This window comes from Pezoporus wallicus, unplaced genomic scaffold (genome assembly GCF_028554395.1).
Source record: "Pezoporus wallicus isolate ANWC-B61680 ecotype Strahan unplaced genomic scaffold, APGP_CSIRO_Pwel_v1 contig_3488, whole genome shotgun sequence".
Lineage (NCBI taxonomy): Eukaryota > Metazoa > Chordata > Aves > Psittaciformes > Psittacidae > Pezoporus > Pezoporus wallicus.
This window is the reverse complement of record NW_026635397.1, coordinates 946,567-966,295: the sequence shown is the minus strand read 5'-3', so window position 1 is coordinate 966,295 and position 19,729 is coordinate 946,567. Positions and strand designations below refer to the sequence as shown.

Below are 19,729 nucleotides of genomic sequence, written 5' to 3'. Positions count from 1 at the left end.
TAAGTCCACCTTCAGCATCCCCTGTTCTACCCCATTGTCCTGGGTTCAGCAGTAGCAGTCATGTTTCTCCTCCTTGGTAGCTGGTGCAGTGCAGTGTTTTGACTTTCAGCTCAGGAACAGAGCTGATAGAGATGTTTTGGTTTGGCCAAGGACTTTGTGAGCCTCATGCTCTGCCAGGGAGGAGGGGAAGCTGGGAGGAAGCAGAGACAGGACACCTGACCCAAACTGACCAAAGAGGTATTCCATACCACAGCACGTCATGCCCAGGATGTAACTGGGAGTTAGCCGGAAGGGCTGGGAGACGGCAGGGTTGGAGGAGGTATGGGTCGGTGCTTGGTCGGGGACTGGGGGGCCGAGTTATCAGTTGGTTGGTGGTGAGGTGTTGTATTCTCTTCCCTTGTTATTTCTATTATCATTGTTATTATTGGTAGTAGCAGTAGTGATTTGTGTTATACCTTAGTTACTAAACTGTTCTTATCTCAACCCGTGGGAGTTGCATTCTTTTGATTCTCCTCTCCGTCCCTCCGAGAGCAGGGGGAGGGCAAGAAAGGGGGGGAAGTGAGCGAACGAATTACCTGACTGGGTTTAAACCACGACACCCATACATGATGTATACATAGCAGAAATTGCTGGCATCACAGTTCCTAAGAGCTAAGCAAGATGTGTACAATCAGACATGTTTATCATCTGCAATACTCTGAAGTGATTATCATCATTGAAAACTATGCTGAGGCTACACTGGGGGGAGGAAACCCCAAAACACCCACACCACAGAGGCTGCCCTTCACAGGAGAGGTTTTATGGAGGCTCATGCACTACCTGCAGAAGCTAAACCAGTAAACTCACCCCTGGCCCAGCTGACAAGCAGAACAGTCTTGATTTTATGATCAACATACCCATATTCACAGCAGTCAGCAGCATCTCTGACTACTTCACAGATCTGCCCAATCAACTTCTAAATAACATTTTCCCCATTGAAAATAATACCCAGAAACCCATCCCAAACAACCAGCAGGCAGCCACAAAGGTCTCTCGAGGAATTAATTAATGTTCCATGATTCTGTGATAGAGGCAGTGAAGAAGAAACCCATTACAGATTTCTGGCTGAAAATTGTGCCTCTGAACAAAACACCTACTCAAGATCACATCCATCTGAAAATCTCCTATCACTCTACAAGCTCTGTACCTTGCAGCTTAAACTATCTACTACTTGACTGTTCACAAGGTTTTGATCTGCTATTCAAGTAATCCCAAGCTTTACCCATGTAGGTGAACTGTTCCACAAAGCCTGTGCCTCCATCCTTCCCAACTACTCATCATAGTCATAGAATCCCAGCCTGGTTTGGGCTGGAAGGGACCTTAAAGCTCATCCAGTTCCAACCCCCTGCCCCTTTTCTAGTTAAAAGAGAACAAGGCCACACACCCCCCACCACAACCTTGTATCTGATCTAAAAGCCGCTGCCAAGGGGAGAAGGCAAAGTACCATCACCCCTACCGCACCTGTCACATCAAACAGACAATGCCTTCAGAAGTCATTTAGCTGTCTCCTCAACATCTAAAACACTGGAGAAGCCTGATTACTCATGAAGCTAACAGAAATACAAGTGGGAGTTACTACAGAATACAACCAGAAAACACAAAAGAACATGAAAATGCCAGTTCTGTTGCTTATTCAACCGGACAACTACCTTCCCATGCATCCCAAAGGATTCCCTTCAGAGCGACAGGGAACCTGGACGGTTGGAGCCCACAAGCAGTTATTCACAACTGCAGGAGGCATTTTAACCTGGAGCTAAAGCAAGCTTATGGAAATTGAAAGGTGAATTTTGATTGCTTGCCAGTCCCTATTGATCATTTTTGCACACATGCACACACACACAATATTAATGATGATGAATTTCCAAAGGAACTGTTGGAAATCACAACATAAAAACCGGAAAGCTGACATCACCCAATTCAGATTTGGGAAATCAATCAGATTAGGAACGACAAGATCCTCTGCATAAGCAATACAAGTTTCCAGTACTTTGATGCAGACACTGTATTTGAAAACTACTCCAGTATTCTAGCCTATCACACAACACAAACCCAGTGTAAGCAGTGAGGATTTTGAAGCTACCATGAAAGCATTTGCCAACTGGATCCTCCAAAAGGCAGCCATCTATCCCAAAACACAAACAAGACAACCACTGACATTATGGACAAATGCCGACATTAAACATGCTATAACACTGCAGCAATGAGTCTGAATACCCATGCCAAAACTCACAGGGAGCCTGATCCCCTCGAGCTATATTAAAGCAGACTCTTTATCAAAAGAGCAATGCTCAAACCTGAGCTGAGCTACTACAAACCACAAAAAATCCCCTACCTCCCCCTGCATCAAATTAACACTAAAGGGGAAATGTGATGCCATTCTTTCAGGGTTCCTTTCAGGGTTCCTTCAGCGCACCATGTTTTCTCCTTGCAGCAATTCCTACGCCACTGAAGTTCTTTTCAGTCATTTCCAAACCATTTCCAGAAGTGATTTATAACATCAGGCACAAAAGCTACAAACAGCACAAGAGTCTATGGAAAACTTGAACTTAGTGTTGCGTTTTTCCATGTATGCTGGCCTAAGAGGACTAGAACATGCTGCACACATCTGTGTAACTCCAGTCCAGGGCCTGAGATGTCAATAAGATCTCCTGTAGGTTCAGCAGAATTACAAGGCAACCACTGCAATTCCCAAGGGATATCCCAGACTTAAATATTCCCTTATTCCATGAAATTAAACTGCTCAAAAAGCTGCTATGGCCAAGACATGACATACTCATTCCTGAAGATTCAGGTGCCCAGAAACCCAAAAGACTTCAAAAGCGATGCTGTGATTCAAACTGCATTGAAACCGAAGTGTTGCCAACATCTCTGATGGAAGCACTGAAAATTAAAACTAAACCCCCCTCAAAAAAAACACAAGCAAAAAAGCCTCAAAGTGAGTTTTAAGGTTTTAAGCTCAAGTCATCTGCTGGAAAAAAACAAAACATCAGAATGAAAAGGAAAACCAAAATCAAGAGCATGCCAGCAGAGAGCTTATTTCAACAGCCAGGAACTGTCACTGATGTTACTGGTTCCACAATCATATTTTCCTAGGTTTGGGCTGTTGAGTGCACAATGCACTAAGCAAACATGAAGAAATGATGCTGGTAAAACTGACTTAAAGGGATTTCATAATGTGTAATTTAACACAAGTGCTTTTATAACTCAACACTTCCATGCCTTCCAAGCCCAGGAGGACAGGTCACAGCTGGACTCCAAACTCAGATTGCAGAATCATGGAATGGGTTTGTGTTGGGAGGGACCTTAAAGCTCACCCAGTTCCAACCCCTGCCATGGGCAGGGACACCTTCCACTAGAGGAGGTTGCTCCAAGCCCCTGTGTCCAACCTGCCCTTGAACACTGCCAGGGATAGGGCAGCCACAGCTTCCCTGGGCACCCTGTGCCAGCGCCTCAGCACCCTCACAGGGAAGAACCTATAGACTCTGTATATATAGTCTTCACTATATATATCTACACATATATCATAGGTATAGCAGATCTTAAGGTCCTTTCCAACCCTAACTATTCTATGATTCTATACATATCATATATACGATAATATTTATGCAGAAATCTATTTTTCTTCATCTTCAGAGGAAAAGTAACACTAATTTTACAGGTTTGCTGTGATTTCCATTCAGTTTTTACTGCCCATTTCTACAAGGAACCCTTCCAGCATCCTCCCCCAAGGCGTGACAGCATTCCCAGAGCTGCTTGTCATGCTGGCAAGCCCATGGAGGACAAGGGACAGCACATGTAAACAGAAAAGGCCAGCAGTGTTTGTGATGACTGCAGTGACACATTCCTAGGATTATTCTGCAAGAAAAGAACTCAGATTGGGTCCAAAGAGAAACAAACTTTTGAGTTTGAGGTTGAAGCATGTAATCCTGCTGTAACAGAGCGTGTGCATGGTGCAGAACCAGTGGCACCAGGAATTCTATGTAGTGGATGAATGTGCAAACCTTGTGTTTCTCTGGGTAACACAACTCCCTCCTGCAGGCAGAGAACAGTTAAATTCCTCCTTTATTCCCACCCCCCACCCCCCTCCCACTGCTCCAGTGAGCGGGCTGGCAAGGAGACTGCATGCAGATAGGGCTGGAAAAGCCAATGCAGAGTGACAGGCAGTCCTACACACACTTCTGAAGCCACCAGCAAAACACTTGCAGCTCAACCACGCAAGCAGCAGGGTATTTTGGGACAGGATACTGGCTCTGAAGATGACTGGAACTCAAGGAAGGCTGTATTCAAATGCTGTGCTTGTGGAAACAGGATTACACTCATGTAAGTCAGTAGCAGCATGCAGTAACCAGCTCCATCACTCACTACTAAACACAGTCAAGTCCCCAGTATCAAACTGGTTTCATTAGCAGTACTTGCACACAAAATTGCTATTGTGCCTTCTCCATTATTTATCCACACTATATATGGGCAACATTACACGGACTGCAGTTGATGTCTCAACCTGGTGGCCCTAAAAATACAAACTCGCATGCATACTTGGATCACACTCGATTTCTTCTTTATTGGGGATGGAAAGGGATTTGTTATCAGTCAATTCCTTACATACTTTGCAAGGGTAGAAGGTTAAGGCAAGCTGTGACATGAGCATACTCTGTAAGTATACAGAAAAGGAGCTTTATCCCAACACCTCTTCTTAAAGAAGGGATGGGGGGTTACTGCAGGAAACCATGATGCACATCACCTATGCTTCTGTCCAAGCAACTTCCAGGAGTGTCTCTGAAGGACAACTTCCTTCAGCATGCTTATTCCTTTTCCAAGTCCCCTGGATAAAAGGATTCCTAGGAGAAAGCCCACAAAGTGCCCACATGCACATCAAGGACCTGCAGGGACTTAATAGTGAAGAGTGACTGATATAGCAGACTTACATTAAATACTAACATGTAAGACTGAACTCCATCATGCACAAGCACAGCAGAGCCTCCATTTTGATGGGACAAAGGCATGTATATATATCATAGGAGGGGGTTAACACAGTACCACTTCACAGTTACCTAGAGCAAAGCTGTAATTAACACAGCAACTAAATCCCACTTCATTCTTTTAAATGCAGGTTTCCATTCCTCCATCTAAAGCAATTCCAGGAAAGCCCTCTTCCCAGATGCTCCTGTGTACCACCTGGCGCCCAGGACAGAGAGCGACAACCGTTCTTGTGCAGATGTTCCAGTGGTTGTATGAAGCAGAGACAGATGCTGCAACACAAGACAGTCACATCACCTTGGTCACCAGCAGTATTACTATTGCCTGCCACTAACAGGGATCAACAGCCAAGTGAAAATTGGGCTGGGAATGAATTTCTGCAGTGCACAAGGACTAAGGAACAGAACTAACAGGCTTTCCAGCCTCCAGGTGAACAGCAGCAGCAGCAGCTCATTTCTTGCAGACCTTCAGACTAGTCAGGAAGGACCAAAAGGTCCCTCCAAATCAATCACTGGTACTTCACTGCACCCAAATCAGGAACAGGGATGAAAACTGCCCATAGGCAGCCCTGGCAAAATCCATCCAACAGGAAGCTGTTGTTCCTTAAACCAAGAATCTAGTGCAGATAGTAAGAAAACTGGTACTCCTCTTGCTGAGGAGATTCCGTCATCTACCCAGGAGGCCCTGGATTGGGAATGCTCCAAGTGCAAGAAGCATCTATGGAAGCACCTATACATATCAAGGAGCACCTGTTTGGAAGATGACCACTTCTGAAAGAGGTACCTACAGCTGAATGACAGAACCAGACCTGTTTTAATCCTGCTGTCCTTGAAGGCAAGACTATCTGTTTCTGCTAGGAAGCTGCAAGATTGGGTAGGGCATTTTGAGTTATGAACTGCTCTTACACAGACCGAGGGAACTAACAAAAACATCTCTTTTAGCTTAACCAATAAAGTGTAACTTGGCAATCGCAGCAGAAATACACAGAACCGAAGACAAGACAACACAGCACAGCCACCTTAAAACACAGAACACCATGCTGTCCAGGACCTATGCTGTCGGAGCCACCATGAAACCAGATGACATCATCTGTCAAACTAGAAACTCTCCAGTTTTAGAGCATCATTATATACCAGCAACCAGGCACAGCTGAACTGAAGAACATACACATTCCATGGCAGCACACTGTTTTTTCTTCCTTAAATTGGGACTCTCTCAAAATGCTTTTCAGAAGTTCTTCACTGAATCAGTTCTGTTTACTGAAGATGGCAGTTAGAATTAACAACAAGTCTTGAGATGACTGCAGTGCCCTGTGATCAGCCTCAACTTATCTTGAACTCTCCTCCCTGCTTCAGGTTAAAAATAAGTCAGTTCAAAGGCCTGGAGGTCAACTGCATTAGCAGGTAATTCACTCACACAGGGAAACCAGGAGGCTCTGCAGAGCTTCCACAGCGCCAGGGTGCCTGGCTGAAGATAGAAAGCAGGAGGTGATATTGAAAGGGGGTCACAATCTCAGGAACATTTCACTCTCAACATCATGCAAACCAACCAGAGGACTTTGCTTTGCACTCCCCACCCATTATGCTCACAAAACCAAGAGATAAGAAAGGGCAAGAAAAGGGAAGGATTCCCACAACCACGTTTTCAACACAGCTAAACATACTCACAGTATTTCCATGCCTACGGTACATACATACAGTAATCATCAAGCCTGCTTACCCATCTTACCACACAGACACGGTGCCAAACATAGATCTCTTATCTGATCTCAACCTACTCTTTCCATAGCCTATCATTCCCACATGTCTTCAGACCAACTTCACCTTGAGTCACCCAGGAAGCTCAGCAGCTATCTGAACTGAAAATCAGGAATTTCATCAGAGAACTTCAGGTCCTCTCCCAGGTCCTGTCCCCACCTAACCCAGAATCCCACGTTCATCTCTTCATTCACAACATTACCATCACAGGCAGCCAGTTCCAGCGCTCTGCCACCCTCAACATAAAGCTCTTCCTCATGTCGAGGTGGAACTTGTGCTTCAGTTCATGGCCATTGCTCGTCGTCCTGTTGCTGGGCACCACTGGAATGAATTTGGCACCATCCTCCTGGCACCTGCCTTTAAGACACTGATCTGCACTGATGAGATCCCCTTTCAGTCTGCTCTCCTCTAGACTAAACAGGCCCAGCTCCTGCAATCTCTCCTCACACAAAAGATGCTCCAGACCCCTGAGAATCCCTGTGGCCTCTACTGGACCCTCTTCAGCAGCTCCTTGTCTTTCTTGTACTGGGGAGCCCAGCACTGGACACAGCGCTCCAGGTGTGGCCTCACCAGGGTCAACAGAGGGGGAGCATCACCTCCCTCGACTGCTGTCACCCTCCTCCTGATGCATCCCATGATACTCTTGTGCCTCCTGGTTCAAGGGCACACTGGTGGCTAGTGGTCAACTTGTCATCCACCAGTACCCCCAGGTCCTTCCCAGCTGAAGGTCAGACCCAGCCTATGCTGCTGTATTTTACCCAGAACTGCTCACATTCAGTGGCATTTAGCTAACAATGTCCAGGTTACCCTGTGCCCTGGAGAACTACAGGCCATGCTTGCCATTAACAAGAAAGCACAAGGGGTCAAGCACTGAGAAGAGCCAGCGTTATCCCTGTTGAAAGACTCTCTGTGGCATGATTTCCTTCCATTGATATAGACCACCGAACAGCACTGAAAACAAATCGCTTCTCATCTTTCCAAGTTCCTGCTTTCTCACCAGAAATGCACCCAAAATGACAAGATGGGTTAGTGATTTGGTTCTGGAAGGTGGGTGTGAACAGCCACACACACCTGAATATCCCAACTTCATCATCAACAGGTGATGTCAAAAAGAGCACATTCTGAGGACAGAAATTAGACTCCTCTTATGAAAACCAATTTGCCATTGCTAAATTTTGCACTAGGAAACTGGCTGCCAACACACAATGAGGGCATTGAACCAAGCACCCTTTATAACAGTGAAAAAAATAGATGGATGTCACTGCTGTGAAGTGAGCACACGAAGTAACAGAACAGCTTGGAGAAAACATTTCACTTGGAAACACACTTGACCAAGTTACCTCAGCAGAAACACAGCACTATGGGGTGTAAACTAGGAATCGGATCCATGGTTTGTTAAAGCACTGGTGCGAGTACGTAACACCATAGTGCCAGGCTCACTTCTCACTTGAGGAAATGACAAGAGACCACCAGCACTTTGCCACCAGTACACAGGTGAAGAGGCATTAGCCTGACCAGCTATCATATGGGAAGGAAAAAAAGATGACAAAACCAACCCAAAACCCAATAGCAGAACAACTGCATTTCTCTAAACAACTGCAGTGGAGCTGGGCAACACGAACACATCTCTAGCTACACTGTGACCTGGAGAGCAAAAGTAGGCAGGCAAAAGCTTTCAAGTGCTTCTGAGCCAGTATTTCAAATACCTCCTGAATTCCTCCTACATAAAATCAGGCCTGCCTTCTGTCGTGGTTTAAGCCCAGTCAGTAACTTAGAACCAGGAATTACAACAAAGTACTTCAATGGAAATACAAGACACTTTAGTCTTCAGCAAAAGCTTTCCACAGCAAAGAGCAATCCCCATTTACAAAGCAGCAGCAGATACTCAACAGCTTGAGGTTCAGTTCAGTACTCACTTGGGATTAGGGAACTAGCAGCCCACTTGCATGGCTTCTTAAAGGTGGGAAATAGAAGATGATGGACTAGCAAAGCCGTAAGAAGAGTTCAAAGGTTTACCTATGGAAGAAGATATGCTCATACTTCAACTCACTCTACATGGCAGCACTGATAGCAGCTCACCACACATTTTAGGAGGCATGATACCACTGCATTCCCTGACAATCCACAAAATCATCCCTGTTTGAAAAGGAATGTTATGTCCATATTATATGTCACATTGAGATTTACACTGTCCAGCATCTGGAGTCGCCAAAGTCTGAAGTCAGCTCCAGAAACAGGCACAATAACCTGCTGTCTCTGCACAGGGAAATGGATTTGTCTCCCACCTGGGCACTGTCACTAGATAACGCGCCTTAGGTTCTTCTAGCTCTGTAGTGGAAAACACCACTTCCATCGTCACAGAATGAACATGGGAAACAGTGTGCAAAATCATGGATTGGTTGGAAGAAGTTACTTGTATGGATGTATTTTATACCATACTTGGGACAAGGTTCTCTAAAAAGGACTGGAAAAGGCACGAGAAGTAAACTAAGAAATAAACAGTAAGACAAGAATTATAACAAAGTACTTTAATGGAGATACAGGGCAGCCAAAGTGGAGGGGACGAGAGGATATACACACTGAAAGGGATACCAGTGACAGCCAGTAATGATCTGCCACACTGGACTGTGAGGAAGAGCAGCCTGAGCAAGGACACCAACTATCTGCAGCTGAGCATGGGGTAAAAAGGGTGATTTTCAACTGAAGTCAGGTGAGGAAAAACCTAAATGTCTCTCCAAGCCCTGAGCACAATCCCCTGAACACCAGGACATTCCACTGTAACAGCTTCAACAATGAGAACCACACAAGAGTTAAACCTTCCATTGTCCAGGAGCACGAAGTAAGATTTTTCCCTGCAGGACACAGAGATCAAGACAGAAGAGCTGTTGCCTTGCCAACATAAATATTTCTGTATTGCTGAACACAAGAGCTTCTGAATTAGGATGTTGCATAAGGAACAGTTAGGTCAACATCCCAGTTTCCCAGGCAGTCTACTCTGATCCAAGTGCAGTTAACAGCCCTGGAAGAACAGGAGATGCTTTGGGCAGTATGTAATTCTGATGCTCATCCCAAAGAAGGCTTTGGTTTTCAGGAGCTACGCGTGACCATCAGCTCTGCCATACTCCATCACAGCAACACCAGTGGTGCTAAAGGCCACCGATTTTGGGGGGTTCAGTCTAAATAAAGAACTGCCATTTAACTGTGAGAACAAGCAGTAACTCATTAATGTGGGACAACAACACCAGAAGGATGTGGAACCGTTGGAGCGAGTCCAGAGGAGGCCATGGAGATGCTGCGAGGGCTGGAGCAGCTCTGCTCTGGAGCCAGGCTGAGAGAGCTGGGCTGGTCCAGCCTGGAGAAGAGAAGGCTCCTTAAGGGGAGACCTTAGAGCAGCTCCAGTGCCTGAAGGGGCTACAGGAAACCTGGAAAGGGGCTTTGGACAAGGGCCTGTAGGGACAGGACAAGGGGAATGGCTTTAACCTGCCAGAACAGGGGAGACTGAGATGAGCTCTTAGGCAGAAGCTCTTCCCTGTGAGGGTGCTGAGGCGCTGGCACAGGGTGCCCAGAGAAGCTGTGGCTGCCCCATCCCTGGCAGTGTTCAAGGCCAGGTTGGACACAGGGGCTTGGAGCAAGCTGCACTACTGGAAGGTGTCCCTGCCCATGGCAGGGGGTTGGGAATGGATGAGCTTTAAGGTCCCTTTGATACAAACCAGTCTGGGATACTATGCTTACTTTCACGTCAAGAAAAAGACAAAACACCATGCTCTTCAGACCCAGATAACATCAGCATCCACAGAAACCAGCAGGACAAATAAGGATTGAGTGCATCTTGACAGATGCATTACATTTCCTTACAAATACAACCACAAATACAGCTGCAGTAAGTGGCTTAGCACTCACTTTTAGAAGTAACTTTTCCCTTACGTTTAATTCACGGACACTGCCATTAGGCAACTGCTTGCATGGCAGTAACACATAAGAAACTACTGGCGTTAGAGAGCCCTCTTCTCAAAACCCATCCATATATATGTACATACATAGCGAGTCCAACACAAGCACAAGAGTATTTTTAGGAATGCAGATTCTCTACCAAACCAGCCAGACAAGCTGACTGACAAATAAATGCAAATGAATAAAGAGGTATTATAAATAACTTGGAAGTGGCAGGAGTTGGCAGCACTGAGCACAGTATTTGAGCTCCCCTTTGTATCTAAGTTGCAAAACATCATCACCTAACACTTCCAAGAGTAAAGATCTGCTCTGGGGCTTCATTCACAAAATGGAAGTGTAGCTCACAAGCATTCAAACCGCACTGTGAAGAACAAGAACCTTTTGCTAACGATAGGATCTGTCTAAGAAACTTCCACATTACTTCTTAATAAATACCTCCAAGGCAGAAATTAACTTCATCAAGCTCAGGAGCTGAGAGTCATCATCAATTCAGCTAAAAATAACAGCTGTTTGATGTAACCAGAACTGACATTGCTGATTTTTTCTATTTCATTTAATGCTTCTTTTCTCTCTATAAACTAGTGAAAATAAAGGTAACAAATAATAGGTTTCAAGTAATCTATAGCCCCTCCCCTATCAGGTTAGGACTAACTTTGTGTACCACCCAAGTGGAGTATTTACAACCAGGAAATACAGATGTGCCTGCATCATAAATCACAGTTACTGGATCTGACATTATGGCCAGATCCTATGGGGGTTCCCCATAAAAGACCTTACTGTAATGTCTTAATACACTTCGAGATTTACTTTGTGTTATGACTTCAGACAAGTGACCTTTCCATCTTCATCTGTGCGACCTCAAAGTAACCCAAAACATATGAAAAGAAGTACTAACCACGAAGCTAAATGTTAACTTCACTGAACCCACTTCACAAGTACTCATTCAAATTAGACTAACCAACGCTTAAGACTATCAATCAATGGCAAAAACCAACCCTTATGTTGCCCCAAGTCCCTGCCTGTTCCAAAGGGATCACAGCCGATAAAGACCACGAGTTTCAGCACCCCTCCACTGCCTTCTCCCCAAAGAAAAACTCAAGGAATACCAAACCCCACCATTTAAGTTTTACTAATGTCTTCTGTGCATAGTAGAAAAAAGCCTGTAGGAAGCTACACTGCGCTATGTGCTTATTATCTTGATGGGATTTATCGCCTGTTTTGTAGGAAGATGAAAACATTTGGTACTATTTTGTCAATAAAGCAGAAGTATTTTTGTCAAACACTGTCATTATATACCAATCTGAAACATCAGAATCAGCTAACAGCCTATTTTAAGCTTCCATCAAGATAATAGGTTTATGTTGGATGCTTTTCATGAACAAAATTGATGGTAGTTTCTCAAGTTCAATATACTGACATCTCTTTTTCCTCACACATGAAAAAACCCATTCTGTGTTTTTTGGCAGAAACTGCCTTTCCCTGTGTTTACCACGGTTGCCTAGGGGAAATCCTGACACTGATTATCAAAAGCAACACTACTACATTAACAGGCTGCATTAATGACCTCTTTTTTAATCCTATGCAGCTCAAAGTGAAAATTAACATGCAGGCATTTGAAAGACATTTGTGCTCGCTCCCTGCTTCCCAAGCATCTATTTCTAAGGCTATAACCATGCCAAAGAAAACTGTAGTTACTTGCTATGTCAACTATCATCTTACACAAATCACTGGGTAACTGCATAGCTGTACTAGGGCAATCACTATTAAACTACCAGTGGTCATCGGCACAGCAGTCTCAAAATGAGCTCGGCAGGGAAGGGCCAAACTGTTCACTCCAAATACACCCGAGTGATTCTTCAGTGGTGATCCAAGAGGCCAAGACCTGAATGCAACACTAACAACGCTGCACAGCATGTGACATACTGCTTTGAAATGCTCTTTTGTCAAATAGAGCGATTTTAAGTTCTGGCTGCTTAACTGCTAAAGAGAAAAAGGGTTCAGCATCTGGGAACAGTGATTCCATCTTCCACAGCAAACTGACCATTGCCTCCAGTCAAGAATTGCTAATGGCTGAAGCAGCAACTCTGAGCAACCCTTCCTTTGGTCTCAGAGGAAAACCCAAACTCCGTTGTTAACTCTAGGCTTACAAGGCTTAGGAAACAGTTCTAAAGTAACCTGGTCCTTCCTGGCACACTGAGCATCCCCAGATGCAAGACAAGTAGTTAGGATAAAAGGAAGAAAAGAAATCATGTTTTAAATGGTTCTTTTCACTGTGCAGACTGTGTTTTGGTCACCTACATGAGCTTCACTACATCCACACAGCACCATTATCTGCGGTGGTACAAGCGAGCAGCAGGTCTCTGGCAAAACAAGAAGGATGCTAGTTGAATTTACAGAGCTTGGTTGGTTAGGAATGGAGATGAATGCCCACACCACACTTCTACAGAAGCATTCAGTGATCTCTCCCAAGGAAGTTTCCCATTCCTGCCACCAGGCATTCAACTATTGAGTTAATACAGAGCAACAATGAAATTCTATGTTTCTTTTCATTTTTACCAGAAAAAACAAAGACCACGACTGGAGCATCTGGCATAGGCTCCAATATTGTGCAAACATTAATCCATCTCTAATTCAGGCCATGACCTTAATACCAGTCCAGTTCTTAATCATCTGGCTGGGCCAGTGCAGCTAGCACTCATTTCACTTGACACAAGACCTACCTAATAACTAACATAAACCTGCCACAGTGCTTGACAATGCTTCTCTTACTTCCCAATTGCAATCTACTGACCTGCTGGATTTTGTTTTCATAACAACTTCTAGACTGTACTCACAACAGCCAAATCACCTCAAAGAATCCCAGAAGACTTTATTAAAGAAAGGGACTCTCCAGTATTGAAAAAGGAACATGCTCATACCAGCACAGCACCAAAAACCTGAAGCTACAAAATGGGAAACTATGTAGTCTCACTTCCAACACATCTGCATCATAGCACCCAAATTTCATGTGCTCCAAAGCTGTGCCTGCTCACCCACATGAGTGCACAGGTAGTTTGAGGGGCTGCTGCTTTGAGGGGAAATGCCAGCAGCATAGAAGAGTAGGGACCATACCATGGTAGCAAGCAAGAGATGACATAGAACTAAACAAGAATTGTCCCAAGTGAAGCTCTGAGAGAAAAGACTGAAGGCCTCCAGAGATCACTCATCAGCTTCCCTCTACTTCCCATGACTATAAACAGCAGAGAATTTGAGATAAGAGCTTCAAACTAGCTCCTCAGGGGGAAAAACCTCAAAAGACCAGTTTATCATATGATAATGATACTCCTTTTGATAGCCTACAATTCTGAGTCACAAATCTGCTTAATATATCCTAAAGAGCGGTTATCCAAACAACTTAAAACAAAAGCAACAAGTGAGAACCACTGAAGAAGCTGCTGGCTTAAAACCCCACTGTCCCAGAGCCACCTTCCTCTTCCAACAGAGCAGCAAGAGTTCCTCTCATGAAAAACATCATGAAGACTTTGAGGGGAACAAAGCTGAGATGAAGAACATTTCCCTTTAACTCTCCTAAATAGTTTTAAGGCAGAAAGAGTTTCCCTTGCTTCCCTTGAAGATTTCTCCTACTTTTTTCTTTGCATGGTAGATATCTAAGAACTTTTCTAGCTTCAAATAAATGTATGTACAGGTTGAATACCATGACATAAATCTACTGGAATCAGGAACAAGTGAATTTCAAAATTAACCTTTTGATATTCAGATGGAAAAATACTCCACTATGAGAGCAGGAGCATCGGTACAGGATTAGCCTGCTGTGTAACAGCTATTTGAAACCAGGCTAAAGCACTGTCATATTCTGAACACAAAGCCAGCCATGAAGGTACCTTGCTCTGTAGTCCAGAAGACATTACATTAATGTGTTGCAAACCTCACAGAAGTGGAGACCATGCACAATACCCGCAGCATTCCAGGCAGCGGTTTGTCCACTGCATCTTCCCCACCTGTGCCTTCAGCCTTTCTTCCGTTAACAGTTAACTCGTGCTTCCAAAGAAATTGGATCAACACAGGAACTGTAGTTCACCTTAGCTGGGAATTCAGTGTTTGGATCCCCTGCTTTCCAGTGCAAAGGTAATTAGGAACAAGCAATATCATACAGGCACATACTGGCTTTCTGGAGCCACCATCCACCAACCTAAAGCCACATCTCCAGATCCAGGATGCATTTTATGGAAAACAAGCCTCAAAGTTACTGTTACCAGCTAAATTTGACAGCAGCGCATAAAGGAAAAACCTCTCCGGAACATCTTAATGCTGCGTATCAACAGTTACTGATTAACTGAAGTCTTCAACTTATCTGAGGCCAAAAGGACTGCGCTCTGTGTGTATGTATGACTGCTGCACAGGAACAGTGGAAGCAAATTGGTGCAGGACAGGCATAAATAGTTGCATAAAGTAACTCTCTGTTGTGGTTACCTCGAACTTTAACCAAGGTCAGACCACAGTTTCCATCAAGATTATAAGCCCACATGAATGCCTCTACACCAATAAAATATTACAATCTTCAGTTGCTAGGTCTAAATATTTGGCTTTGCTCCTTGTGCCTCAAACTCCAGGCACGCTCCGCTCACAGCAGGACTTCTGGATCCACAACGGGCTGGTAGCACCATGAAGCATCTGCAGCCATTGCTTCCCTACAATAAACCACCCAGCCCAATTCAACAGCTGCTATACCTGTGCCTTGTAGAAAAACACCAACTTACACATCATTTGCCACTTCGATAAGCACTCAGTGCTCAAATGCTATTCTAATTAAAACATTTCATCACAGTTACCTATTAAAGGTTTGAAGAGCACAGCTAGGAAGCAAGCACCCTATCTCACAGAGAAGCTCCACAACCAGCATTTCTGGTTTAACGCGTCCCAGTCAATGATACCATGATCCTTTCAGATCCTTACAGCAAGCAACTAGGCAGCTCTCACTTCACAGTAAAGGTCGCTTTCAAGTTTTCCTTGTATCCTAGGGATTCACAAAGCCTGAGATTTCCAACCCCATCTCCATCTAGCACTGACAACACTCTGACTAGTTAGATTTGTACATAGCTATATAAAACAAAGACCACGGCTTCTGAGTTTGTGTCTATAAATACAGCACATTTGGTTTAAGTTCTTCTGTGGCAGAAGTGGGTTAGGATTTACCACGCTTTGATATCAGTATTCACCTGCTACTCCAAAGGAAGCAGGCATATTTCTGACTACCATAACCCACCTTTAGGATGACAGAAGTCTTTCTCCAAGGGGAAAGTCCCAACGCTGCACAGCACTGGGCCACCCAGTGACCTACATACACCAGTGGTGGAGTTCAGCTTCCACTCTGTAATTAAACGACCTAGACTCGTCTCACTCAGCTGTGCTAGAACACACAATCAATCAACCCAGAGAGTGCCGTTTGGTTCAGGAGGCACACAGCCCAACCTGAGCTCACCACAGCTGCCAAGCGACACACTACTACACGTGCCATACCCACTACTGCGTACAACCATCACGTACCTTAGAGCCGTATCTCCCTCTCTTCATGCAAAATGGTCCTTTCACCCCACCACCCCTCACCACCGATGCGGAGCTCTGCAGCAAACCCCCCACCACCGCCCAGCCCCTCTAACGAGACAAGGAAGGGCACCTTTGTGCGGGGACCCATTGATGCTCTCGGAGCTTGACTGCATGTCCACTGTGGCTCTCCGGAGGCTGCTGAAATAAGCCCTGGACCTGGAGAAGCTGCTGCGGGGGGACCGCCCGTGAGGGCCGCCGAAGAGGGCGGAGGTGCCGTCCTTTCGGGCGAAGATGCCGCTGAAGAACCGCAGAAGCCGGTGCTCGTGGGCGGCGGCGGCGGGGCCCTCCCGGCCCAGCCGCTCCGAGAGCCGCTGCAGGTCGCTGTTATCCAGGGTCCGGTTCTTGCTCTTGCTCCGCTCCCAGCGCTCCAGCTGGGAGAGCGGGTCCGCCTGGCTCAGCACCTCGCCTACATCCAGCGTGTTCCGCTTCTCGGGGGGTCCGGCGGCGGGCGGCGAGCCCCGAACCGTGGCACCCCCGCCCTGGCCCGGCGGCGGCGCGGGGAGGCAGCCGGAGCTACTGTGCCGACGCACCCGGGCCGGCGCCCGCGGCAGCTCCCCGCCGCCGCTCCAGTGCCTGAAGCTGAAGCTCCGCCGCAGCAGGCCCGGCTGCCGCCAGGGGCTCTGCCCCCGCTCCGCCGCCGGGGCCTCGCCCGAGCGGCCTGACGGCGGGCCGCTACCCGCCGGCCCCACATCCTCGTCCGTCGGGGAGGCTGCGGGCCCGGCCCCGCCGCCACAGGTGTCCGCCGGCTCCCCGCCGCGCTCCGGGGCAGGGCTGCCCCGCGGCCCCCCGAGGGCCAGCTCGGCGGGGAAGGGCGGCCCCGCTCGCCGCGGCACCTTGAGGCGACCCAGCTCCAGCTGCCCCGTGCTGAGGGTCCTGAAGGTGCGGAAGCCGCAGGGGCTGGGGACGCGGTCCCGCTCCTCGCCTTCTTCCTCGCCCTCCTCCTCCTCCACCAGCAGCAGCCCGGCCCTGGTGAGGCTGGAGGAGCCCGGCGCACGGCTCCCCCCGCGCCGCCCGCGGCGGGGCAGCTCCGGGCCGGGATGGCCGCTCTCGGGCGCCAACAGCTCCTTCTTCACCATGGTCACGGAGATGCGGTACACGGTCTTCCGCTGCGGGGTGCCCCGCTGCATCCTCTCCGGGGAGGAGGCGGCGGCCGGCGGCTCGCTGCTGCTGTCCAGAAGATACATGTCTGTCCCCGCTGCCCTCCTCCCTTCAGGCGGCAGCATCCAGCGCGGGCATCGCAACGAGATGGAGGTGTCGGAGAGACGTGGGTTCCCTGGAACCGCGAATGGAAACGCAGAACCGCAACCCGATTAAAATGATATTAATAATAGAAATGGGTTCTAAAGCCACGCCGAGGTGTCGGAGCCGGCGGCGGGGTCACCCCCGCTCCCGCTCCCCGCCGGCGACCGCCGCCATCCAGCCCCTTCCGCGACACATCCAGAGAGCAGCTACGTCCGTGCCGCGGCCGCATGCATCGTCCTGCGGATCCCGAAATGCATTGCCGGGGAGCAGCACTGTCCGGTGTTCACGGGATTAGAGCAGCAACAGCAACCCTCGATTTCATTGTTTACCGCACGTTTGCGGATCCTGCCTCCTTTCCCCCCCTCCGCCGGGTAAATCCGATTAGTTCCGTCCGCAGGCTGGGGGGGGGGGGGGGGGGGGGAGCGGGCAGCGCCGGCCCCGCTGCCCCTGCGGGGCTGCAAGGGGGCCCGCTTGGGAACGCAAACGCCGCCGTTCGCCCGCCGCGGGTGCCGGAGCGCCCGGCCCAAGCGCACGCCCCTGGGCGGGCAGGCGGCGGCGGCGGCGAGCGCAGGGCGGGCGGGCAGCGGCAGTCGCGGCTCGCCCAAGGCCCGGACTGGAGTCCCGCCCGCACAGGAGCAGGAGGGAAGCGGCGAGACGCAAGGCAAGGAGGGACGGCGTCAGGGAGCACGGGGCGCAGCCGGGAGGAAGGGCAGCGCCAATGCACCGCTTGTTTTCCCTCTTCTAAACCCACCACTCTCATTGCCCAGCCAACAGCACCATGCAGGCCCATGCGAGGGCAACGCAAGTCTTAAACCAAGATTTTAAGTGCATCTGAGCCGACCGTGCTGTACATCCCAAGATCCTGGATGCAGGATGACTGGAGAGCAACACAGCCTTTTTCACAGAATCCCAGCCGGGTTTTGGCTGGAAGGGACCTTAAAGCTCATGAGGCCCCAATTCCCTGTCACGAGCGGGAACACCTTCCACTAGAGCAGGTTGCTCCAAGCCACATCCAACCTGGCCTTCAACACGGCCTTCACTGAATATTTGAACTGGATGCACTCCTTTCACACCCATCCTGCCAATGCTCCAGCAGTCCAGAGCAGGGTTGCTGAAGTAATTAACAACCAATAGACACCAACACTGAAAAAAAGTCCTAAGAAAGCCCTGATGGCAGACACAGGAATTTAATAAATATAAGGACTAAGGTTTGTGGGTTCCATGATTAATAAAGCTCCAAAACCCATCCTCGACTGCCTTGTACAGCCCTTCCAAGCCTACAATCAAACACCTTTTACCAATGCCAATAAGGTTCAAAAGCAGTAAGTACATAAAAATGAATTGAAGATATAAAGGAGATCCCTGAGCAGCTCAAGGGGCCAAGAAGAAACCTGGGAAGGGGCTTTGGCCAAGGGCCTGTAGCTTTAAGATCCCTTCCAACCCAAGCCAGGCTGGGATTCTGTGTATCTTCAGCAGACACCTGATCAAAACCCACCTTACAGAAAAAGCCTTAAGACCAGCCAAACCTAAGCTCTCCCTTGACCAGCCTGAGCACAGTTCGCAGCTCCTTGTAAATGTGGTTCACTACCATATGACAACAGGAGATGTTCCCATTTCTCAGCCACCCCAAAGGCCATTTCCCATAGGTATTCCTAAGGTAGGTGCCAGAACCTGTTAAGGAACACGAGTCTAATAAGAAATCCAGAATAATCATCACAAACTACACACTAACTGAATGCAAATCCCGAGAACCACCGCACTGGGCACCGACATTGTGGCTCCAGCGGGATCCGGGCCGCAGTTTCCAGCGCGCCGCTCCAGCAAAGCGAGCCGCTTTCAGGAGTGGAATGGACCATTTCTCATCCTCCGGGATGACGGACCCCTTCCCAGGAACCACTTCCAGCGGCAGGCAAACAGCCCGCACATTCCTGCCAGCCTCTCCGGGGCATCCCCCGGCCTCTGCCTCTGTCCCGGCGCTGCAGGCTGGGAATACTCCATCCATCATCCAGCTCGAGGTGCTGCAACAGCTCCTCCACGGGGAGGAGCAGATCATAAGCTCTGGCGAGCTGCATACTCATCACAACTCGCTACCCTGCGACTTCTTCAAAGGCTTCTTGTAAATAAGACTTCTTGTAACACAACTGCCTTTGCTGACAGTC

At 47.9% G+C, this 19,729-nt stretch overlaps 1 protein-coding gene across 8 annotated transcripts in view; it reads right to left on the bottom strand.

The window, feature by feature from the left end:
- AGAP1 (ArfGAP with GTPase domain, ankyrin repeat and PH domain 1) overlaps positions 1-19,729 on the bottom strand; it is a 320,437-nt gene that overhangs the window by 241,210 nt on the left and 59,498 nt on the right. For 3 of the 8 annotated variants that reach the window (XM_057422228.1, XM_057422236.1, XM_057422244.1), the window contains exon 1: positions 16,399-17,628. The exons of the other annotated variants lie outside the window; for them this stretch is intronic. In XM_057422228.1, the coding sequence (XP_057278211.1) occupies positions 16,399-17,551 (1,153 nt within the window). In that variant the 5' untranslated portion in view covers positions 17,552-17,628. Of the gene's footprint in view, positions 1-16,398; positions 17,629-19,729 lie in introns of those variants that run through there. 8 annotated transcript variants of the gene reach the window in all.